This window comes from Staurois parvus, unplaced genomic scaffold (genome assembly GCF_062004578.1).
Source record: "Staurois parvus isolate SC_StPar_1 unplaced genomic scaffold, SC_StPar_1.0 ptg001349l, whole genome shotgun sequence".
Taxonomy (NCBI): domain Eukaryota; kingdom Metazoa; phylum Chordata; class Amphibia; order Anura; family Ranidae; genus Staurois; species Staurois parvus.
The window spans coordinates 4,115,899-4,139,036 of record NW_028319145.1 but is presented as its reverse complement, the minus strand read 5'-3'; the positions used below and the strand labels follow the sequence as shown (position 1 = coordinate 4,139,036).

The window sequence follows — 23,138 nt, the reverse complement described above, 5'->3', positions numbered from 1 at the left end:
CAATACATGGCACAGTACAACAACAACAAACAACGTACGAGGGGTAAGAGGGCCCTACTCTTACGAGCTTACAATCTAGGATGACTTTTGATATAGTTTTGCTGCATCTTATATGAGCCTACGGTCAGATGGGCTGTTGAGCTCCACTTTGGACACAAAGGTTAGGTTGAATTGATAATGAAACAAAGATGTGTTCATTTTGAGAGCCAGCCAGGGAGTAAGTAACCAGGATAGTAGATGTGGCGTGAGAATAAGAACCAGCACCTTGAATTAGAACTTATATTTTTCACATTTAAGAAAATCCTATTTGTGGAAAATTGACCCTTGGGGATCCGGTTTAAGCTCTCCACCAAAAGAAGTAAAGCTATTACCGCCTGAGCCAACACTAGTTACTAGTCCGTCTTGGTGGTCAGTACTGATGTCGAGTTGAGCGTGTATGGGCAAACCGTGGTCTGCAACCAGTAAACCCACCACATTATTCCAAACCCTCACACATATAACATGGAAGTGCTCTACAAAGCAGAATGCAGGAGATGTGCCAGTCACCATACAGATAGAATAAAGATGGATGCCAGTTTCCCACTATTGTGATGGTTATACCTTGTTCTCCTTGATCTCCAGGTGGGCCATCAATGCCTCTTCCAACACCTCCTTTGTCTCCTTTATCACCTAGGTTACCTAAAATAGTAGCAGACAGTTACAATTAACTGGGAATTTTGGATAAAATTGCCTTACAGATTTATAGAGCATTAATTGTCAGTAGTTCTACATTAATGGTGTGAGATGGGCATAATTTATTGTACTTCAAATTATGTATGGTATAATTACAGGTGGTACTGACAAATAGCCAAGGTTGTGTTGTTCATCTGACCAATCAAAGTAAAAATAAACACAATTGTGTGAGCAGCATCCCCTCACCTCTGGGACCAGGATCACCCAGCTCTCCAGTTGGCCCTCTATATCCTGGAGGTCCGCGAGAACCAGGATGTCCAACACGTCCAGGGGCACCTTGAACTCCAGGTGATCCAGGAAGACCTGGTCGACCAACTGCCCCTGGAGCCAAAGGCCTTCTGAGATTAGCAGCTAGCTGTGCAATTTGATCTAGGAAAACATAGAGAAGACAAAAGGTAAATCATTATCCAAAATAGAAGGCAAGACATCAAAGAGCAATGCAATCAGTCCAGTATTAATGCAGAATATCATACAGTTTGCCCAGTAAATTGATATTGATATGTAGCCTCTATGCATACAAAAGGTTTAAAAGTCAAACGGCAATAATGAGTATAAAGGATGAGGACTGATTTAAGCTAAGAACAAGATGGAGGTGTGCAAAATTAGAACTATCATGTTAATTAAGGTAGTACACAGCTTTATGTTCTCTCATGGACAGGAACAGGAACCTTTTGTGTTTTTTTAATTTCAGGCTTGCAGGTGAACAGGGAACACAGGTTGCTAGTGACCAAATGGGTTTGCAGAAAGGAAAAATCTGCTGAGACTAGAAACTGCCAAACTACAGGCAGATACATGAGCCACATTGTCACTGTCTGGCAAATTGTCCTACCTGACTGTACAGGGGCTACAGAAAGTCCCATATTTCCTGGTTATTTTGAACATTTCAAAGAGCTTCAAAGCTTTGAACCTGCCACTGATTTGGCCAATAATAAGTAAATTAAATATATAATATTAAATTATGTTAAATGCAAAATGACTCACCACTAATCATTCCACCGCACAACTCTCGGATGTGCTGCTCGCTGGCCAGCTTGCCCTAGAAACCAAAACATATTATTAGTAATGTGCTGAGACTTGGGCAGCTTAAGCAAAACCTGACCTTGCCCGATACAGGTTCACTTTAATTTTGGCTCTATACAGGGCCGGTGGTTCCACTAGGCAGCCTTCTACGGCGCACTGCCACCTAGGGGTGCCTGGGCACAGCACAGGCCAACACTCTCTCTGTGTGGGATGCCGCTACGTCATGAACGATCCTCCAGCTGAGGGGAGGGGTGGCAGAGGGGAGAAAGAAAGTACAGAGAAAGATGCCGGGTGTTTGGGGCCAGTGTAGCAACTGAGCTGCCACTCCTTCCAGTGTTCCTCTCAGACGCAGTCCCTTACTGCAAGCCAGCTGGTGGTCACTGTGGAGTTCCAGCCTTTTCTTCCCATTCATTATTGGAGGTGGAGCTGCACCTGCAGAGGAAGGTAATGTCTGACTCTGATGTCTTGTGTCTGTGTGAGTGTGACCAAGCCAGCAGGTCATCCATCCATCACATGTGCAATGTGTCAGTGAGTGATGACATCATCACGATCCCACAGCCTGCTTTTCTAGTGCCTGTGGATCTGTGTGAGTGTTGGTGGTGGTGTGTTGTGTCGGATCTGTACTGTGTGGGATCGCTCAGTTCAAGTGTTCTGTGTGTGTGTGGGGGGGTTGGGTTAATTTTGAGCAAATTCATATTGGAAAACTATGCAATGTCCAGGCAAAGGGCATGTGGTCCAAGGCCTAAAAATAAGGTGCCAGAAAATGCCAAGTTTCACAGCCTATTAATTGACAATGGTATGACGAACATAGAAAGTCAAAGTGATCTGTGTGCACAGGAAGGACCCCACATCCCAGATCCTAGCTGCATGGAGGGCCTTATCCTTTCTCAAAGTTAACATTAAGTTAGAGGTATCAACTGAGAGATACTTACAGGGACTCCAGTTTTGCCGGTTATTCCTGGAACGCCTTGTTCTCCTTGGAACCCCATTGGACCTGGTGGACCTGGAACTCCTAGTACTCCAGATGTACCGTTGGGTCCAGAGATACCTTTAGGACCTAGTTCACCTCTCACTCCTGGCTGGTAGAGACACAGAACGATAATGAAGAACATACAACTGTAGTTTCAGTCAATTGGTCCTGAAGTGGCTGAGCAGTAAAATTAAAATGTTTGGAAGGCCCAGTTTGCATGTGTAACGGAACCAACCCCAGACTGCACTTGGGTACTTCCGTTAGACTACCGCTTCCCTGTCCAAACACTAGCAACAGACACCACAGCAGACCATACAAGACTAGACGACACCAGTCCAGAAAGTACACTATTTTATTTTAACATAGATAAAAGATATATACACTCAAGGGAACAATCCCCCCTCCCTGCATAATGACACAGGGCGGGGAAATCTACTTTTAGTAACAAGAGACACCAACAGACAGTCCCATTAGGAGGGAGGGCTGCTGGAGACACCCCCCACCAAGCCAATACACATAAACACATAATAGTTTGCTCCCAAACCAGACACACAATAGAACAATGGGATGCAACCATAACACCAAACAATCCACAACCCCCCACCCCACCTATCTCCTAGACATGTCTACACAATATCAGGACAGATCACCCTGTACCCCTAACAGGCACAGGGTGACTTACACATAAGAGGGATATGATGAGCTGAGACAGGGGTCTCCCCACCTTTCCAAATTGAGCTGTGTTCCATGGGCCCCCCACCCAAAGTGACTCCCATCACAGCATGTGTCAGTTGGTTCTGGTCAGCTCAGTGGATTGCTTTAAAAAATAGTCTTTCTTAGATACATAGAATATAATTGGATACTAATATTTATAGGTAAAGTTGATCCAGGGAATATCCGATTGCCTCTCGGGGGATCAGAAAGGAATTTGATTCCCTGCAGGAGCAAATTGGATCATTCTTTGCTGGATTTTTTTTTCCTTCCTCTGGATCAACTGTAGGTGTAGAATTATAACTTTTTTTTTTTCAATGGTTGAACTGGATGGACTTTTGTCTTTTTCAGCCAGACTAACTATATAACTATGCAGCATGAAGAGTACTACAGCAATAAATTACAAACCTGCAGGAAGCTTCAAACTGCTTTCTTGAAGACTAGGAAGAGCCCTTTGACTACAGTCATTGATGTATTTAGGTTTTGTGCTGCCCTAGGCAACACAAAAATCATCTGCCCCCACAGACACCGACCAACACCATCCCCCCTTCCCCCTCCGCAGAGAGAGCCTGACATTGACCAACAACACCCCTGCCCCCACCTGTGAGAGCCTTCCATTATCCCCCCCTCCTGCGATAGAAAGAAAGACACCCATCTTCACATCCCCGGGAATGAGAGTCAGGCTCTATGTACACCATCATGCAGCTCCCAGCCTTTCTCGGATCCCACCTGGTTCCCATGGCGCGCGTGTCCCTTCTTCCATCCCTTCTTCTGGGGGAGGTGCTGCCCCCCTGAAAAATGCCGCCCTAGGCAAATGCCTTGTTTGCCTTGTGGTAAATACACCCCTGACTACAGTCCTGGAGTGCTGAACACATATCTATTGCTGGTGTTGGCTGCAATTCTAACCAAGCTGTAAGCAGTGCCAAATCTTCTTTAAAAGCTAAACCCAACACTCTGATTAATACCATGATTAGCTTTGCAAACACTTGTTGCACACATGTTGCTGTTCATACCACTGTTTAGAAGTCTATACTTGAGTGAACAAGACCTGGTTGATTATATTATCTATATAGCTTTGTACTCTCCTCAGCAGAGTCCATAAAATAACATGGTTACATAGCATGTAGTGAAGAAAGTACAAAAACTATTTTCTATTTCTCCCAGGGCCCCTCGTTACTCTGTATTCTTTCCTGGTATTATTCTGACACAGCCACATCACAAATGCCCAACACAACCCCACAAAGAACACAACACAGCACAGTTGCCACTTTGTGCAAAACAAGTTTCATGAAACATCTTGGTTGACATTACTTATACCCGTCCAGAAGGTCTTGCAAACAAGGATCCTGTTTATAGAATTACTAATAATTATTCTTACCTCTCCTTTCTGTCCAACTGGTCCAAACGGTCCCTAAAAAACAAAACACAGAGGAAAAATTGACTCACATATCTGGGGAAAAATACCTGTATTTCCTACACCATGCCATGTGGACAAGGGGGCGCTCTTTACGTCTGGAGGAAAATAAATTTAATCTCCAAACACGGAAAGGTTTCTTCATAGTGAGAGCTGTGAAAATGTGGAATAGACTCCCTAAAGAGTTGGTTCTGGCCAGCTCAGTGGATTGCTTTAAAAAAGTTCTGGATTCTTTCTTGGATACACAGAATATAACTGGATACTAACATTTATAGGTAAAGGTGATCCAGGCAATATCCGATTGCCTCTCGGGGGATCAGGAAGGAATTTTTTTCCCAGCAGGAGCAAATTGGATCATGCTTTGCTGGGTTTTTTGCCTTCTTCTGGATCAATTGTGGGTATAGGATTATAACTTTTTTTGTTTTGTTTTGTTTTTTTAATGGTTGAACTGGATGGACTTTTGTCTTTTTTCAGCCAGACTAACTATGTAACTATGCCAGGTTAGGGAGCAGGGGAAGAATGGGCAAGGGGGCAGGGGGGGGGGGCATTTACTCTAGAAAGGAACACATGTGATGGGCTGGTGACCCTGAGTGGAGGTACTTCCCCATTTAGACATTGATCAGAAGGGGACCCACAGCTGCTAGGACCTATATAGCTATCTCCTTTCCTAAGGCCCGTGACCCAGTGGTGTATTTAGGTTTTGTGCTGCCCTAGGCAACACAAAAATTGGACGCTCCCCCCACGTGAGAGCCTTCCACTGAGAGCCCCCCCTCCCCGGCAACTCTGGCCATCCCCAGGAACAACAGCTGGGCTTTGTGTACACCATCAAGCAGCCCACAGCCTCTCTAGGATCTCAACTGGTCCCCATGCCGCTTATGTCCCTTCTTCTGGAGGGCAGTGCTGCCCCCCTAAAAAAAAAGCCACCCTAGGCAAATGCCTTGTTTGCCTTGTGGTAAATACGCCCCTATCGTGACCTTTAGAGGACCCCCTTCTGATGCAGATGTGAAAAAACTTGTCTTATTTTCTCCTTGTCACTTAAACAGAAGCATTGTCATCGTGGGGTTTATTTACTAAAGCTGGAGAGCCCAAAATCAGACTCCCTTCTGCATAGAAACCAATCAGCTTCCAGGTTTCATTGCCAAAGCTTCATTGAACAAGCTGAGGTTAGAAGCTGATTGGTTTCTATGCAGAAGGGAGTCTGATTTTGGACTCTCCAGCTTTAGTAAATAAAACCCCCATGTGTCTGTTAATTAGACGAATTCTTCAATTCTGATGAGTCTAATATATTATGTACTACCTATGGTAAATGCAATGGCCAAATTGGGTTGTGGTAGGCTAGCTGTGCCCCTAAGCAAGGTATATTTAATCCTGACTCAGAATAGTTGTCAACTACAGATGGTGTAATATTGTATATGTATGCAATGATGTCTTCTTAGCCCAGGGGTCTCCAATGTAGAGCATGCTGGGCAGACATGGCCGGCTGACGTAGAATGGGACTGTGATGGGCACCCTGATGTAAGAAGAATTTTGATGTCGGGGGTTCTGATATAAGGGGTGCGTTGAGGGGGACTTTGATGTAAAGGGGGGAGCTCTGATGGGTTCAAATCTATTTGGAATTTCTTTGCTATGTTTTACCGAGGTTCTTTCTCTGTTCTATATCGTATCACATTGATTGGAAAAAAAACTCCAACTAAAATGTATTTATTCATTTAAATTTGATTTGTTCACTTATAAAACTGATTATTTTTATCAGCTTGCAAATATTTATAAAACATACTATGTGGCCTTTGTGCTGAAAAGTTTGTAGACCTCTGTGTCAGCCAAATGATGATGTCTACATGGAGGTGTACATAACATACCATCTCTCCTTTCTCTCCTGGAAGTCCATCAGAGCCAGCGATACCCTGAAGAAAGAGAGACGAATAAACACGGGACCACAGAGAATAGAGCAAACCAAGAACATGACAGTTCCATGCAGCATATGTGAAATGGCATTAAAGTGGATGCACACATCAACCACGTTCCAGCCATCGTGTTTCTAGCACAAAACCAAATGCTTACAAATCTAAGCTACTTTAGCAACATGAAAGAAGCACAACCAACTAAATAACACAAACCATCTACTAAATAGACACACAGCCAGGGGCGGACTGAACATTTGGAAATTCGGGCGCTGCCCGAGGGCCTGGGGTCAGTAGGGGGCCCCTAGTACCTTTTTCATAGGCTTTTTTGAGTTTGGGCAAGGACACAGGGGCCCCACGATCCCCTATTGCCCGGGGTCCCCATGAGTTGTCAGTCCACCCCTGCACACAGCAAAGCATTTGCTTTCAAGAATATCTACAGTACTTAAAGAGCAGTGAATAGGAGTCCATAGAGCAGTTGGAAGGTACTGTGCTGGGTTCTTCCAATAATAAAAAGAAACAGTCTAAAGCACGGGTGTCAAGCTGGCGACCCTCCAGCAGTTGGCAAACTACAAGTCCCATGAGGCGTTGCAAGATTGACAGTTAACAAACATGACTTCCAAACATGACGGGACTTGTAGTTTTTCAACACCCCTGGTCTAAAGCCAAACTTTTTATTTTGATATTGGATAGAGTAGGGAACGGTTAAAGTCGATGGGCTTGATGTTCTGTCCCCCTTTGTAATGTACAGCGCTGAGCGAACTATTGGCGCTTTATAAATACTGTATAATAATAATAATAATAATTTAATAATGGCAAATATACTGTGTACTGCAAGTGCAGTTGCTCTGGAGTTTAGTAAATGAGGTGAAGCTTCACTTTGAAAGGAATACCCAATCACATGCTAGCAAAATAAAAAGAAAAACTTAATTTTTGCTTGCACATGATAGGATGATAAGAAATCAGCGGAGCTTCTCCTCATTGCAGAGCTTCTCCTCAGATTTAAAGCAACTACACTTGCAGTGTACAGTTTATTAGCCTTTAGTAAATCAACACCAATGTGTTTTGTTTTGTTTTTTGCAATCGGTGTCCCATTAGGGATATTTCCAGTCGAGTTCTGTCCTAAAGATACAACAGGAAGCGAGAAAAAAATCTCTCCAAAATGGAGGAAAATCCCATGTCAGACAGTTGTCACTGGAACAGGTGCCCACAATGCAAGAATTTCCCTTTATTCTGGAATTCCCGTCACTTTGTATCCCAGTGTTAATGGCCACTAGGACAAATAAAGGCATGCTGGTGCTATATAAAGGCAAACTGTTGACACTATATAAATCCACATTTTTTATTTTGGTGGAAGTTTCTTTAATATTTCCTTTTTAATTGTTTCGATTGGATATTGTTCTATGTTAGATTCCTTTCTTTAGGATAATTTATTATGAATCTTTCTAGTCACTGTATATAAATCCTGTATTATAATAATGAAGGGAGATAGCGATAAAACCCAAGAAAGGTTGTCCCTCCTTGCTTTTTCTAAAACTCAAAAAAAAAAAAAAAAGTTTTAGGCTTTACTAGGTCTACGCCAATAATGTCTACCTCCATTATTTTTACCTCTTGCCATGGTACTGGTCACAGGTTAAGGATTGGAAGAGTTCAGCTTAGTATGACACACCACTTTAGGTGACACCAAACTCTTCCACAGTCCAGTTTCCTTGAAAACAGAAGTGGTTGTCTGCTTACACAAACCTTCAAGGCTTAAAGTGTTTTAAAGCAAAACACTTGTATGATTAGGTTCCAGTGAAAGTTAGAGGCCTTCAGAAATCCATATAAAGTCTTGGGAGATGTAACTCCTGCACGCCTTCACAGTTTTTTTGCCTATTACAATGGTAGGGCTAGAAAGTTAAAGGCATACGGAAGTTCATTTTATCTCCACGCATCACTATAAGTGACGTTTCAACTCTTCCACATCCTAACCTCTCTCGTGATTGCTTGCATATATCACAGCTCTAAGGCTTAAAGTGATAGAAAACCACTTGCAATTATGTTCCAATGAAAGCAGCCATTCTCCTAATATACATGCCAGTTTCAAGGTGCTGATCAGGTTTGGGAACACATGAAGCAGGAACCTGCTCTATCATCAGGGCTTTGTACTTGCTTTGTACTTAATCGTGGAAGAGCTGGGGTCTAAATTATATCTAAGCCCTTCATAAATGAACAAAAGTGGGCATGCCCATCTGGCCTATCCTTTTCCCTAGCAAATAATTCACTTCATAATTCCAGGAGAACGTTATAATGAGCACACTGGTGTTTCCAAACACACCCAAAGGTTTCCAAACACATTCGAAGTGCTCCAATCACAACCAAGATAAAAAACATAAAGACAATTTAATGAACATAAAGTAAAACTAGAGATCATCTTGTTTAATACATTTCAAAGACTCTAGCGCTCACCTCGTTGCCCTTGGGGCCTGAGGCTCCTACAGGACCCTGCCGGAGTAGAAAACATTGGGTTAAGGTTATGATCTTGCATACACACAACATGTAACACATTCCTGACCAGCAGGTGTTCCCATTTTATGTCCCGAGCTCCAACACTAATTGTTGACTAATTGGACAAGTTAATGTTGGATTAGTGGCCCCTCTGTTTTGTACAGGGGAACACTTAGTACATCTGACAGCATGATAAACAAAGACTGCTGAGTCTTAATGGAGTTATTTCCAGATGGCTGACTGACATCCATTAGCAAAGTTCCTTAGACATCTACAGATTTAACATTGGCAATGCTAAGGGTCCAACTAGGCATAAAGGGGCCTACAGACATCAGGGCATGTTCCTCTGATTCAAGCAATGCCCATAGACTTGCCCTGCTCATGGGAAGAATCAACTGGCCAGGATGGGCTTATTTCGCCAATATATACCACTTTCTATAAACACAAACATCAAAATATTGCCAATATACTGTTACTTTTCATATACAACCTTACCACTCAACAATCTTTCCTATGGTACCTGGTTCTGTCTGGAAAAATATTCCACTATTAGCTGGGATTCTGTTAGTGGCAGGCTTCAATATTGTTACATAGTTTTATCATCATTTCTTCGATGTTGCCACAAAGTATATTATAGTCTTTCCTATTCCATTTTCTTTTTGCTACCATAACATATATTATATTCTCTCCTATGGGCAATTACCCATGTCTTACCCGCTCACCAAATCCACCACGGATACCAGTAGGTCCTGGTAAACCAGGGTCACCAATGTTGCCTTTTGGACCCTAAAAAGGAAGTAATAGTAAAATTGAACATTTTATCCATGCTGGATCCATAATAGAACAAGGAGTACCATTAAAATATATTTCTTTTAAAAAAATGGATGCCGTGCACACATGGCAATCGAGCATGTGCACAGCCTACAGTATGTAACAAAACAAATAAAAATGTACCTGGAAGCCTCTCACTCCGGCAACTCCAATGGGCCCTTGAAGTCCAATGCCACCCTGTAGAAGCCATAAAGAAAAGTTAGTATTTCTTGAAAGTCTCTAGCTGGCCAAAGAAGTGTCAGTTAAGTCTACTTGATCATTGTCTGCACTCGGGATCAAAAAGCCAGTATGCATAAGTGGATAATCAATAAGATGGCTAAGCCTGCACGTTCTGAAAAATGTCTTCGTATCCCGCTGTTCATGATCATGGACTGAACAATATGTGGCCCATGTAAGCAACCATGGCTATAGTTGCCTACAATAGGAAATTTACAATGACTCTTCTGGGCTCTGGTGGCCGAGGGCCTGGACTTTACCAGTACATGAGCAGATTCACCACATGTCCTAGGAAGACCTAATAGGCTTTCATACAATTTACAACATTCAGTTCACTCGGAGTGGCGAAATGGAGGAGTCTAATCTGTTTCACTATGGGAATGGTGGCTTGTATGAACATACTTTAGGTAATAGAAGAAACATAATTGAGAGAATTGTATTGTGCTTCACAGACAAATCTTTTAGACATTTTTAAGCAGAGGGCTCAATGTGTTTTGTTACGTGTTTCTGTTGGGCATTCTACTTACAGCCACTCCTCTGGGGCCGGCTTCTCCTCTCTCTCCTGGCGGGCCAGCTTCACCCTGGAAGGAGAAGTAAACTTCATGCTTTAGATATACAGTATACACTTCTTGTATATGATACAGCTAGTACACTCTGACCTGATGTGACATAGAGACACCTCAAAATCCCCCAACTTTTACCAATGCCATCTTTAAACTCAACTGGGGCTGTGAGGTGTTGCTTTCCTTTAACATCTGTTGTAGGGTATAATAGGCCAGGTCAGTCCAGCTGTGTAGCACCTTTGAGAACCTTTGATGTGTGACATTACTGTCCATCCTTTTTTCCCCAATTCTGGACATCATACTCCTGTCTAAATTTAATAAAATTAACTCTAGGGGAAGCGTGGGATGTTGAGAGGAGTCAGAGGTCTCACTAACGTTTAGGCTGCATCCACACCTGAGCGTTCTATAGCTCGAAGACACACAAGCAAAAACCCATTCATTCCAATGGCCCTGTTCATATCTGAATGTGATTTTGCTCTGTTGAGTGTCTATGAGTTTCAAGTTTCAAGTTTTGAGCTATAAAATGCTCAGGTGTGAATGAAGCCTAAAGCAACACAAAACAGCTCCCATTTCTCTTGTTTATTGATCTCTATAGTTAAGTCAGATAGCAAGCACATTCTAGCATTAGAAATAATCACATGACACAAGTGGAGGAGCTACAAAATGGAGTCATCATTTTATGGTATCTGAAGCAGAAAAGTGCCTAAATATGACCATAACAGCAGAATCTTGACCAGCAACCCTTCCACAAAGTCCTTCTGAGGGTTCCTGATGAGCATAAATCTCTTTCCCATGCCAACATTCTGCCTAGTCAATGACCAATTAGTACACTGTTCTCACCAAACACACAACCTCATGCCAGCTGAGGAAACATCTAATTGGTGGCCTGAGGAAACCAGCACAGCACTAGAGAAGGCAGATGGTAAGAGCGAATGTTCTACCAAAAGGTTACCAGATATACGGCTCTGTGTTCACCACCTAGAGCTCTGATGCCCAACCCCTGCAGCCTCAGGACCACATACGGCCCTGGGGCTCCAGTAGCCAAAAGTGGGGGCATTATTTTGCAAATGTAATCTCCAACTATTTGTAACATGTCCACAGTGTCTGATCATCCTAAGTAGCTGCCCAACTCAGTAGTCTCTGATACTCTCTTGTAGTAATTCTGCAGTTTTTGACCTTCTCTTGTACTAATTCTGCGGTCCTTGTCTCCTGTAGAAATCCCAAAGTCTCTGACCATCTCCCATAGTAATTCTCCAGTCATTTGACCTTCTTCTGTAGTATTTTGCAGTCCTTTACTATTTCCAGGTGTAATTCCATAGTCTTTGAACATTTCGCAAAGTAGTAGTCATTTTACACTCTCTTGTAGTAATTCTGCAGTCTCTAAACGCCTTCTGTAGAATTCCATACACTGAATATTATCTACAGCTTAGGGGCGGACTGACAACTCATAGGGCCCCCAGGCAATAGGGGATCATGGGGCCCCCGTGTCCTTGCCCAAACTCAAAAAAGTTTATGAAAAAGGTGCCAGGGGCATCTCATGGGGCCCCCTACTGACCCCGGGCCCTTGGGCAGTGCCCGAGTTTCCAAATGGTCAGTCCACCCCTGCTACAGCCTCTCATCAGCTGCACTTGCGGTACTGGTATGTTTGATTGCCGCTGACCTAGAGTGAAGGTGAAGTCCTCTGGTGCCGCCAGACTTTAGGCAACACTGCTTTAATTTAACGATTGACAAATCTTTGAGGATTCACATACAACTTTATTTTTAGGTTAGGATGACTCCCAATGCGATAGCATGCTATCTGTACATCTGGGACTCCACTGGGAGGATTAGTCCATCCTCCTTTCTAGTGTAGCCCTTATGTCAAGCAGTCTCAGGTCATTCATGAAGCCAGACCACCTAAAATCTCCAATGGGATAGTACGACCTTGCTTGGACTGAATGGGATTACAAGAGGCCTGTTAGAGGTTGTAGCCATACACACATTGGAAAACCTTCCTTCTATTGTCGCCAGGGGGTAATAGAACTTCATGGTTGATTTGGAATGTTGATATCAAACCAATAACTAAAAGATTTGTTCTGAGCGGGGTTACTTTTTAATATGTTTCATTGACTACTTAATGGGAAATTCTAGCTTACACCATGATGTTACCATCTGATGTTAATGCAATTAAAAGTGTAAGAATACACTGATAATATTATTAGTAGAAGACTTGAGGTAGAAAATCACTATCTCTCAACATGGGCCTCCCTACACTATGTAAAGTGACTAGCAAACGAGGTATACTAGATTTTGTTTCTTGGATGTGAGAGATAACATTGTTATCAGCACAGTTTTTCTACTGTTAAACTCTCTGGGAAGAAGGCCAAAGTGGATTGCATACCCTAAAGAAAACGTTGTGATCTCAGTATATCTCAGTAAAAACAGCTTAAAAGGAGTTTCCACCTTTAACCAAACCCCTCCTGCTCCACCCCTTTTGGGTGTTGTGGGATACATACGGGAATACCTGGCTCTCCAGAAAGTCCAGTTCCTCCCAGATCTCCGGCGCTGCCCTGGAAGGGAAAACATTGTTCATTATCTAATAAGCCTGCATTGCATATTGGGGTGTCTGATCTTCAGTAATCTGCAGATAACTTACCAGTTGACCTTTTTCTCCCTTAGTTCCAGCTTTACCACCAAGCCCCTGTAGAAAGAAATAGTGTGCATAATGCAGGAAACTATATCATTTAACCATTCCATTTTTATTCTCTTTACATTACACAGTGAATGGATCGGCTGCATTCTCAGTGATGTCACTGGCCTCTAGTGAATGGATCGGCTGCATTCTCAGTGATGTCACTGGCCTCTACTGAATGGAAAGGCTGCATTCTCAGTGATGTCACCGGTCTCTAGTGAATGGATAGGCTGCATTCTCAGTGATGTCACCGGCCTCTAGTGAATGGATAGGCTGCATTCTCAGTGATGTCACTGGCCTCTAGTGAATGGATAGGCTGCATTCTCAGTGATGTCACTGGTCTCTAGTGAATGGATAGGCTGCATTCTCAGTGATGTCACTGGTCTCTAGTGAATGGATAGGCTGCATTCTCAGTGATGTCACTGGTCTCTAGTGAATGGATAGGCTGCATTCTCAGTGATGTCACTGGTCTCTAGTGAATGGATAGGCTGCATTCTCAGTGATGTCACTGGTCTCTAGTGAATGGATAGGCTGCATTCTCAGTGATGTCACAGGTCTCTAGTGAACGGATAGGCTGCATTCTCAGTGATGTCAGCGGTCTCTAGTGAATGGATAGGCTGCATTCTCAGTGATGTCAGCGGTCTCTAGTGACTGGATAGGCTGCATTCTCAGTGATGTCACCGGTCTCTAGTGAATGGATAGGCTGCACTCTCAGTGATGTCACCGGTCTCTAGTGAATGGATAGGCTGCATTCCCAGTGATGTCACCGGTCTCTAGTGAATGGATAGGCTGCATTCTCAGTGATGTCACCGGTCTCTAGTGAATGGATAGGCTGCATTCTCAGTGATGTCACCGGTCTCTAGTGAATGGATAGGCTGCACTCTCAGTGATGTCACCTGTCTCTTGTGAATGGATAGGCTGCATTCTCAGTGATGTCACCGGTCTCTAGTGAATGGATATGCTGCATTCTCAGTGATGTCACCGGTCTCTAGTGACTGGACAGGCTGCATTCTCAGTGATGTCACCGGTCTCTAGTGAATGCATATGCTGCATTCTCAGTGATGTCACTGGTCTCTAGTGACTGGACAGGCTGCATTCTCAGTGATGTCACTGGTCTCTAGTGAATGAATATTCTGCATTCTCAGTGATGTCACTGGTCTCTAGTGAATGGATGGGCTGCATTCTCAGTGATGTCACCGGTCTCTAGTGAATGGATGGGCTGCATTCTCAGTGATGTCACTGCTCTCTAGTGAATGGATGGGCTGCATTCTCAGTGATGTCACCGGTCTCTAGTGACTGGACAGGCTGCATTCTCAGTGATGTCACTGGTCTCTAGTGACTGGACAGGCTGCATTCTCAGTGATGTCACTGGTCTCTAGTGAATGAATATTCTGCATTGTCAGTGATGTCACAGGTCTCTAGTGAATGGATGGGCTGCATTCTCAATGATGTCACCGGTCTCTAGTGACTGGATAGGCTGCATTCTCAGTGATGTCACTGGTCTCTAGTGAATGGATAGGCTGCATTCTCAGTGATGTCACCGGTCTCTAGTGAATGGATAGACTGCATTCTCAGTGATGTCACCGGTCTCTAGTGAATGGATAGGCTGCATTCTCAGTGATGTCACCGGTCTCTAGAGAATGGATAGGCTGCATTCTCAGTGATGTCACCGGTCTCTAGTGAATGGATAGGCTGCATTCTCAGTGATGTCACCGGTCTCTAGTGAATGGATAGGCTGCATTCTCAGTGATGTCACCAGTCTCTAGTGAATGTATAGGCTGCATTCTCAGTGATGTCACCGTTCTCTAGTGAATGGATAGGCTGCATTCTCAGTGATGTCACCGGTCTCTAGTGAATGGATAGGCTGCATTCTCAGTGATGTCACCGGTCTCTAGTGAAAGGATAGGCTGCATTCTCAGTGATGTCAGCGGTCTCTAGTGAATGGATAGGCTGCATTCTCAGTGATGTCAGCGGTCTCTAGTGACTGGATAGGCTGCATTCTCAGTGATGTCACCGGTCTCTAGTGAATGGATAGGCTGCACTCTCAGTGATGTCACCGGTCTCTAGTGAATGGATAGGCTGCATTCCCAGTGATGTCACCGGTCTCTAGTGAATGGATAGGCTGCATTCTCAGTGATGTCACCGGTCTCTAGTGAATGGATAGGCTGCACTCTCAGTGATGTCACCGGTCTCTTGTGAATGGATAGGCTGCATTCTCAGTGATGTCACCGGTCTCTAGTGAATGGATATGCTGCATTCTCAGTGATGTCACCGGTCTCTAGTGACTGGACAGGCTGCATTCTCAGTGATGTCACCGGTCTCTAGTGAATGCATATGCTGCATTCTCAGTGATGTCACCGGTCTCTTGTGAATGGATAGGCTGCATTCTCAGTGATGTCACCGGTCTCTAGTGAATGGATATGCTGCATTCTCAGTGATGTCACCGGTCTCTAGTGACTGGACAGGCTGCATTCTCAGTGATGTCACTGGTCTCTAGTGAATGGAAGGGCTGCATTCTCAGTGATGTCACAGGTCTCTAGTGAATGGATGGGCTGCATTCTCAATGATGTCACCGGTCTCTAGTGACTGGATAGGCTGCATTCTCAGTGATGTCACTGGTCTCTAGTGAATGGATGGGCTGCATTCTCAGTGATGTCACCGGTCTCTAGTGAATGGATGGGCTGCATTCTCAGTGATGTCACCGCTCTCTAGTGAATGGATGGGCTGCATTCTCAGTGATGTCACCGGTCTCTAGTGACTGGACAGGCTGCATTCTCAGTGATGTCACTGGTCTCTAGTGACTGGACAGGCTGCATTCTCAGTGATGTCACTGGTCTCTAGTGAATGAATATTCTGCATTGTCAGTGATGTCACAGGTCTCTAGTGAATGGATGGGCTGCATTCTCAATGATGTCACCGGTCTCTAGTGACTGGATAGGCTGCATTCTCAGTGATGTCACTGGTCTCTAGTGAATGGATGGGCTGCATTCTCAGTGATGTCACCGGTCTCTAGTGAATGGATGGGCTGCATTCTCAGTGATGTCACCACTCTCTAGTGAATGGAAGGGCTGCATTCTCAGTGATGTCACCGGTCTCTAGTGAATGGATAGGCTGCATTCTCAGTGATGTCACCGGTCTCTAGTGACTGGATAGGCTGCATTCTCAGTGATGTCACCGGTCTCTAGTGAATGGATAGACTGCATTCTCAGTGATGTCACCGGTCTCTAGTGAATGGATAGGCTGCATTCTCAGTGATCTCACCGGTCTCTAGAGAATGGATAGGCTGCATTCTCAGTGATGTCACCGGTCTCTAGTGAATGGATAGGCTGCATTCTCAGTGATGTCACCGGTCTCTAGTGAATGGATAGGCTGCATTCTCAGTGATGTCACCAGTCTCTAGTGAATGTATAGGCTGCATTCTCAGTGATGTCACCGTTCTCTAGTGAATGGATAGGCTGCATTCTCAGTGATGTCACCGGTCTCTAGTGAATGGATAGGCTGCATTCTCAGTGATGTCACCGGTCTCTAGTGAATGGATAGGCTGCATTCTCAGTGATGTCACTGATCTCTAGTGAATGGATAGGCTGCATTCTCAGTGATGTCACCGGTCTCTAGTGAATGGATAGGCTGCATTCTCAGTGATGTCACTGATCTCTAGTGAATGGATAGGCTGCATTCTCAGTGATGTCACCGGTCTCTAGTGAATGGATAGGCTGCATTCTCAGTGATGTCACTGATCTCTAGTGAATGGATAGGCTGCATTCTCAGTGATGTCACCGGTCTACAGTGACTAGATAGGCTGCATTTTCTTAAGTACATGATATATTTACAAGAAACAACATACAGATTCTGTTGTACAGGAAATTGTGATACTTACAGGTAGCCCATTGGGTCCCTTCTCTCCAGGAACTCCTATCCGGCCCTGGTCACCCTGAAACACACAGCAAGATAGAAGTGACCTTGTGAAAATTGTATAATGTATGGGCAGCATTAATCTGAAAACTATAGGCTTTCTTGCTATGTTATAAGGAACATCTGGAAACGTGGACTGTGATTGTAGAGGTGTGTGCTGAAGCAAAGTACGTCACGCAGTACTTTTTGTCATCACAGCACAGCGCAGGGCAATCCACCCCCTCGCACCGCGCGGCGGCCAATAACACTCAATGGAATATCACTGTGTGACATTCCAATAAATAATATTTTGTTGCTCAGAGTGCTACTTTAAGTCTGACCAAGTGCCTGGGGTATAAGAAGGGCCAAAATGATAAATCCGGCTCAGCAGAGGCAACAAATCTCCTACAGGTCTTGGTTCTTCTGGAATCTCATGTATTTGTGTATTGGAGGAAACACCGCGCCACTTGCTGCGAATCAGTACAAACCTTCTCACCGTCCTGACCGTTGGTCCCATCCCGTCCATCCTTTCCGGGCATTCCCTGTCAGGAGACAGAAGAAAGAAAAAAAAAATGAAAATGTAAAGGGTTTACCAATTTTTGGATTATCCTTTAAAGCTGAACTCTAAGCAGATGAAAAACATATATGGCAGCTGTTTTCCCCGAAAAAGGATTTGTATATCTGTCCATCCAAACCTGAGATTTACACAGCTCTGTCGCACAGCCCTGTCTGACAGGGAAGGAATTAAGTGCTGCAGTTCAGTAACATTTACAGGTCTTGTCCCTCCATTTGCCTGTCACTGGGCAGTGAAAGAAGCAATAGACTGGTGATCCTATCCTTCTACCACGCTGCCCTTTCCTCCTATCAGCATGTGTTAGCACATGAGCAGTGCAACACACCTACCTCAGAAACCACTAAGCAACTTATTCCCTCCCTGGTTATCTCTCGCCTTGACTTTGTAACTCCCTCCTCATTGGCCGACCTCATCGCAGGCTATCCCCCCTGCAGTCTATCATGAATGCTGCTGCCAGACTCATCCACCTTACTAACCGTTCTGTATCTGCCACCCCTCTCTGCCAATCCCTCCACTGGCCTCCACTCAGTGTCCTCCACCCCTCTCTGCCAATCCCTCCACTGGCCTCCACTCAGTGTCCTCCACCCCTCTCTGCCAATCCCTTCACTGACCTCCACTCAGTGTCCTCCACCCCTCTCTGCCAATCCCTCCACTGGCCTCCACTCAGTGTCCTCCACCCCTCTCTGCCAATCCCTCCACTGGCCTCCACTCAGTGTCCTCCACCCCTCTCTGCCAATCCCTCCACTGGCCTCCACTCAGTGTCCTACTCCCCTCTCTGCCAATCCCTCCACTGGCCTCCACTCAGTGTCCTCCACCCCTCTCTGCCAATTCCTCCACTGGCCTCCACTCAGTATCCTCCATCCCTCCCTGCCAATCCCTCCACTGGCCTCCACTCAGTGTCCTCCTCCCCTCTCTGCCAATCCCTCCACTGGTCTCCACTCAGTGTCCTCCATCCCTCTCTGCCAATCCCTCCACTGGCCTCCACCCCTCTCTGCCAATCCCTCCACTGGCCTCCACTCAGTGTCCTCCACCCCTCTCTGCCAATCCCTCCACTAGCCCCCACTCAGTGTCCTCCACCCCTCTCTGCCAATCCCTCCACTGGCTTCCCATTGCCCAATAGATAAAATTCAAAACATTAACAATAACATATAAAGCCATTTATAACTCCGCCCCAAATTACATCACCAATCTTGTCTCTAAATATCACCCAAACCGTCCTCTCCGCACCTCACACCACCTCCTGCTCTCTAGCTCCCTTGTCTCCTCCTCCGATGCTTGTCTCCAGGGCTTCTCCAGAGCTTCCCCCATCCTCTGGAACTCTCTACCCCAATCTATCAGACTATCGCCTACTCTGCTCACTTTTAGGCGACCTCTGAAAACCTCTCTCTTCAGGGAAGCCTATCCTGCCCTCAGCTAATAATGGAATCTTCTATTCCTCTTATCAGTCCATCCCTCACAGTTATTACCTTTTGTACCACCAGCCCCTCCCTCTTAGACTGTAAGCTCCAAGGATCAGGGCCTTCCTAACCCTCTTGTATTGAACTGTATTGTTGCTGTATTGTCTCCCGTTATATTGTACAGCGCTGAGCAAACTGTTGGCGCTATATAAATCCTGTATAATAATAATAAAAATAGTTGGCTTTTGTGCTGCTTCTCTATCTTCCAGTCTAAGTTCTGCTGTATAGGGCATTGGGGTGGCTGATACTAATTCAAGTACTTATACTGCTTGTAGTATTATTCAGTACAGAGATGCAATAATTTGTGTCTTTTATATCTGCTATACTATAGATAATGGCTGGATGCCATAATCCTACATTTGCCTGTTTTTTTTTCTGCATAAACAAGCAGGCTTAGGTTAGACTCAGATCAGACCAAACTGGTCATAGAGTGTTTGTGTGTATCAGTTGTAGGGACATCAAACTGTGAGCTCCTCAGGGGCGGAGACTAATATGCATGGTTCTAATTTGTCCATGATATGTAATATGTCAGCATATATATCTTATACAATCATTATATCCGTCTCTGAAGCTTTCATTGTAATGGTGAGATCTCTTACCGGTTCTCCTACTGGGCCCGGACCTCCTGGCATTCCTTTTGGACCTGATTTGCCCTAAAACACAAGCAACATAAATAATTATCCAGCTCAGACAAATTTACATTCATATATTAGTCAACTTTGTTATCTTTATGATTTAAACAGCATTAAAGGCCATGAAATGTTCCACCAACAAATTTCCGACATCTTTGGATTACCTTTATTCAGTTAACCAGGATGAAGCTATCTGCCTGTTATTGGAAAAAGAAGATTCAAAAACAAGTATATTAGTCACTTACCGTGTCTCCCTTTGGTCCTGGGTATCCCTGGGGACCCCTCACACCTTGATCCCCCTAAAAACAACAGACAAATCAAATGAAGACTTGTACCTTTGCAAGCTGTTCCTCTATAATGATCAGCATATGCTTGTATTCTATAGTTAAAGTACAACTCTAGCCGAACCTTTTTTTTGGGTTAGAGCCCCTGTCAAATTTTTATTGGTGTCCGTGTACCGGATAGGGCAGGTGTGAACAAGTAATTTTCCCAGGGGGCCAAATGGGAAACTGAGTTTGTTGTGAGGGTCTCCACCAGGGGTGGGCACTGCCCGAGGGCCCGGGGTCAGTAGGGGGCCCCATGAGATGCCCCTGGTACCTTTCATTGGCTTTTTCATAGGCTTTTTTGGGTGTGGGCAAGGACACAGGGACCCCATGATTCCCTATTGCTCGGGTGCCCCATGAGTTGTCAGTCCGCCCCTGGTCTCCACTGTTATACATGCCCTTGGTGTGTGCCACTTCCACTGCAAGGTGGAAGTTAAACCTGGCTAGTGGGGGCGTAGACTCCGCCCCTTACTTGTAGGGTGGAGAGTGGGAACTGGCAACACACCCCCACTTGCTCTCACCCGCACCATATCTTTGTTGCCCATGTCTCCTGTTATACCCTAGTTGCTTGAGGAGCGGCGCCGCCCCTCTTACATGGCTAAAGCCACTCAGAAAAGGTGGAAGTGTGACTGCCGCCATCTTGGCGACTGGCAGACCAATGAGGGCAGAAGCACAGCTGCCACCATCTTGCTGACTGGTTACACTGGATTCAGGGATTCTACACTTCCACATTTCTAATTAACCTCACATGGCCTAGACAGGGACAGCCAAAGGGCTGAATGTGGCCTGAGGCCATAAGAGGCCCAGATCTGCGATAGGAAGATCTCTCCTTACTTCCAGTTAAAACAGGAAATGATAAGAAATCTCTCCAATGGAAACACAAATAAAAGACAAAGACACATATTTAGATATGATGCCCTCACCCACATCATATCTTTGTTGCTCATATCTCCTGGTCCACCCTAGTTGCTTGAGGAGCGACGCCACCCCTCTTACATGGCTGATGCCACTCGGAAAAAGGTGGAAGTGTGACTGCCGCCATCTTGGTGACTGGCAGACCAATGAGGGCAGAAGCACAGCTGCCACCATCTTCCTGACTGGTTGGACTGGATTCAGGGATTCCACACTTCCACATTTCCAATTACCTCACACGGCCCAGACAATGCTGGTTGGCATTTGAACTTGAACTATGCAGTGTTACTGATGTTGAGGGTAAAGAGGAAAAGTTGTGTTTTGACAAAAACAATAAAAAATGTTCCTGTTACGGTAAATGTTAAAAGGGCTGGGCATATGGACATCTCTTTTATTCTGGAGGTGGCCTTCAGGCTGGGCAAATGTGAGTGACCACAGCATTCTTCCACATTACAGGTGTGTGGTGCCCTATCTTGATCCTGTTGCAGGAGGACAGAGGGAGGTGCCCTTGGCCAGTATGGACGGCAGCAAATCAGGATCCCACATACACATTAACCAATCTTTAGCCATTATTGTCTCCTATAGTAACAACACTTTGATGGTTCAGAGATACATGTCAGCAAGTGAATACTCAGTTATAAGAGAGGAAACATGCCTCAAGCTCATACGTACAGCTTTCCCAGGAGGTCCTGGAGGACCGGAAGGTCCCCTAAATCCGGTGTCTCCCTAAAAAGAAGAGATGGCCAATTAATAAGTGGTAGCCAGAGGCTAAGAAAACAACGAAGAGATCATAATAAAGCATAACTCCGCCTTGGCTGAGCTTTCTGGAATGGTATGGACATCAACCGGTGCTACAGCAGAATGGGGAGTGGCTGGGTAATGAGCCACGCCTCCTGGTCACCCTGAGATCAGACAGTCAACGTGTGCTGCATTTTCCACATTGCACTACACACATGGGACTCTTACAAGGTGGAGCTTTACTATACAAGTGTAAGGCAGGTAAACACTGACATGCAGCGCGGGGAAGGTCATGTGAATGAGCACTCACCCTATCTCCTGCCGCTCCCTGGGGTCCGACTAAGCCCCTTGGACCTCTTGGGCCCTGGAATAAGAAACAACAGATTAGTACATTATATCAAACATATTTGGAATCATGGGGACTCCATACTATGGCCCGTGGACCTAATTAAGCCCGCTGCAAGATTTTATCAGGCCCTCTAATGTACAAAGGGACGCTGATGTAAGGGGGTACTGTGATGGGAACTCTCATGTAAGAGAGACTCTAATGGGGACTCTCATGTAAGGGGTACCCTAATAGGGACTCTCATGTAAGAGGAACTCTAATAGGGACTCTCATGTAAGAGGAACTCTAATGGGGACTCTCATGTAAGAGACTCTAATGGGGACTCTCATGTAAAAGGAACTCTAATAGGGACTCTTATGTAAGAGGAACTCTAATGGGGACTCTAATGTAAGAGACTCTAATGGGGACTCTCATGTAAGAGAGACTCTAATGGGGACTCTCATGTAAGGGGTACTCTAATAGGGACTCTCATGTAAGAGGAACTCTAATGGGGATTCTCATGTAGGAGGAACTCTAATGGGGACTCTAATGTAAGAGGAACTCTAATGGGGACTCTCATGTAAGAGGAACTCTAATGGGCATTCTCATGTAAGAGAGACTCTAATGGGGACTCTCGTGTAAGGGGTACTCTAATAGGCACTCTCATTTAAGGTGGTATGTCAATGGGGACTCTGATGTAAGGGGGAACTCTAATAGGGACACTGATGTAAGGGGAAACTCTGATAAGGCTCTAATCTAAGAAGGATTTT

General features: G+C 44.9%; 1 protein-coding gene across 1 annotated transcript in view; it reads right to left on the bottom strand.

Moving 5' to 3' along the window:
* COL9A3 (collagen type IX alpha 3 chain) overlaps nt 1-23,138 on the bottom strand; it is a 66,075-nt gene that overhangs the window by 2,813 nt on the left and 40,124 nt on the right. The window contains exons 14-31 of the mRNA XM_089661551.1: nt 22,354-22,407; nt 21,978-22,031; nt 20,316-20,369; nt 20,038-20,091; nt 17,896-17,949; nt 17,394-17,447; nt 13,481-13,525; nt 13,341-13,394; nt 10,810-10,863; nt 10,190-10,243; nt 9,950-10,021; nt 9,197-9,232; nt 6,707-6,751; nt 4,812-4,844; nt 2,685-2,831; nt 1,714-1,768; nt 919-1,101; nt 601-678 (exon numbers count right to left, since the gene is read on the bottom strand). Coding sequence (XP_089517677.1) covers nt 601-678; nt 919-1,101; nt 1,714-1,768; nt 2,685-2,831; nt 4,812-4,844; nt 6,707-6,751; nt 9,197-9,232; nt 9,950-10,021; nt 10,190-10,243; nt 10,810-10,863; nt 13,341-13,394; nt 13,481-13,525; nt 17,394-17,447; nt 17,896-17,949; nt 20,038-20,091; nt 20,316-20,369; nt 21,978-22,031; nt 22,354-22,407 — 1,180 coding nt within the window. The remainder of the gene's footprint in view (nt 1-600; nt 679-918; nt 1,102-1,713; nt 1,769-2,684; nt 2,832-4,811; nt 4,845-6,706; nt 6,752-9,196; nt 9,233-9,949; nt 10,022-10,189; nt 10,244-10,809; nt 10,864-13,340; nt 13,395-13,480; nt 13,526-17,393; nt 17,448-17,895; nt 17,950-20,037; nt 20,092-20,315; nt 20,370-21,977; nt 22,032-22,353; nt 22,408-23,138) is intronic.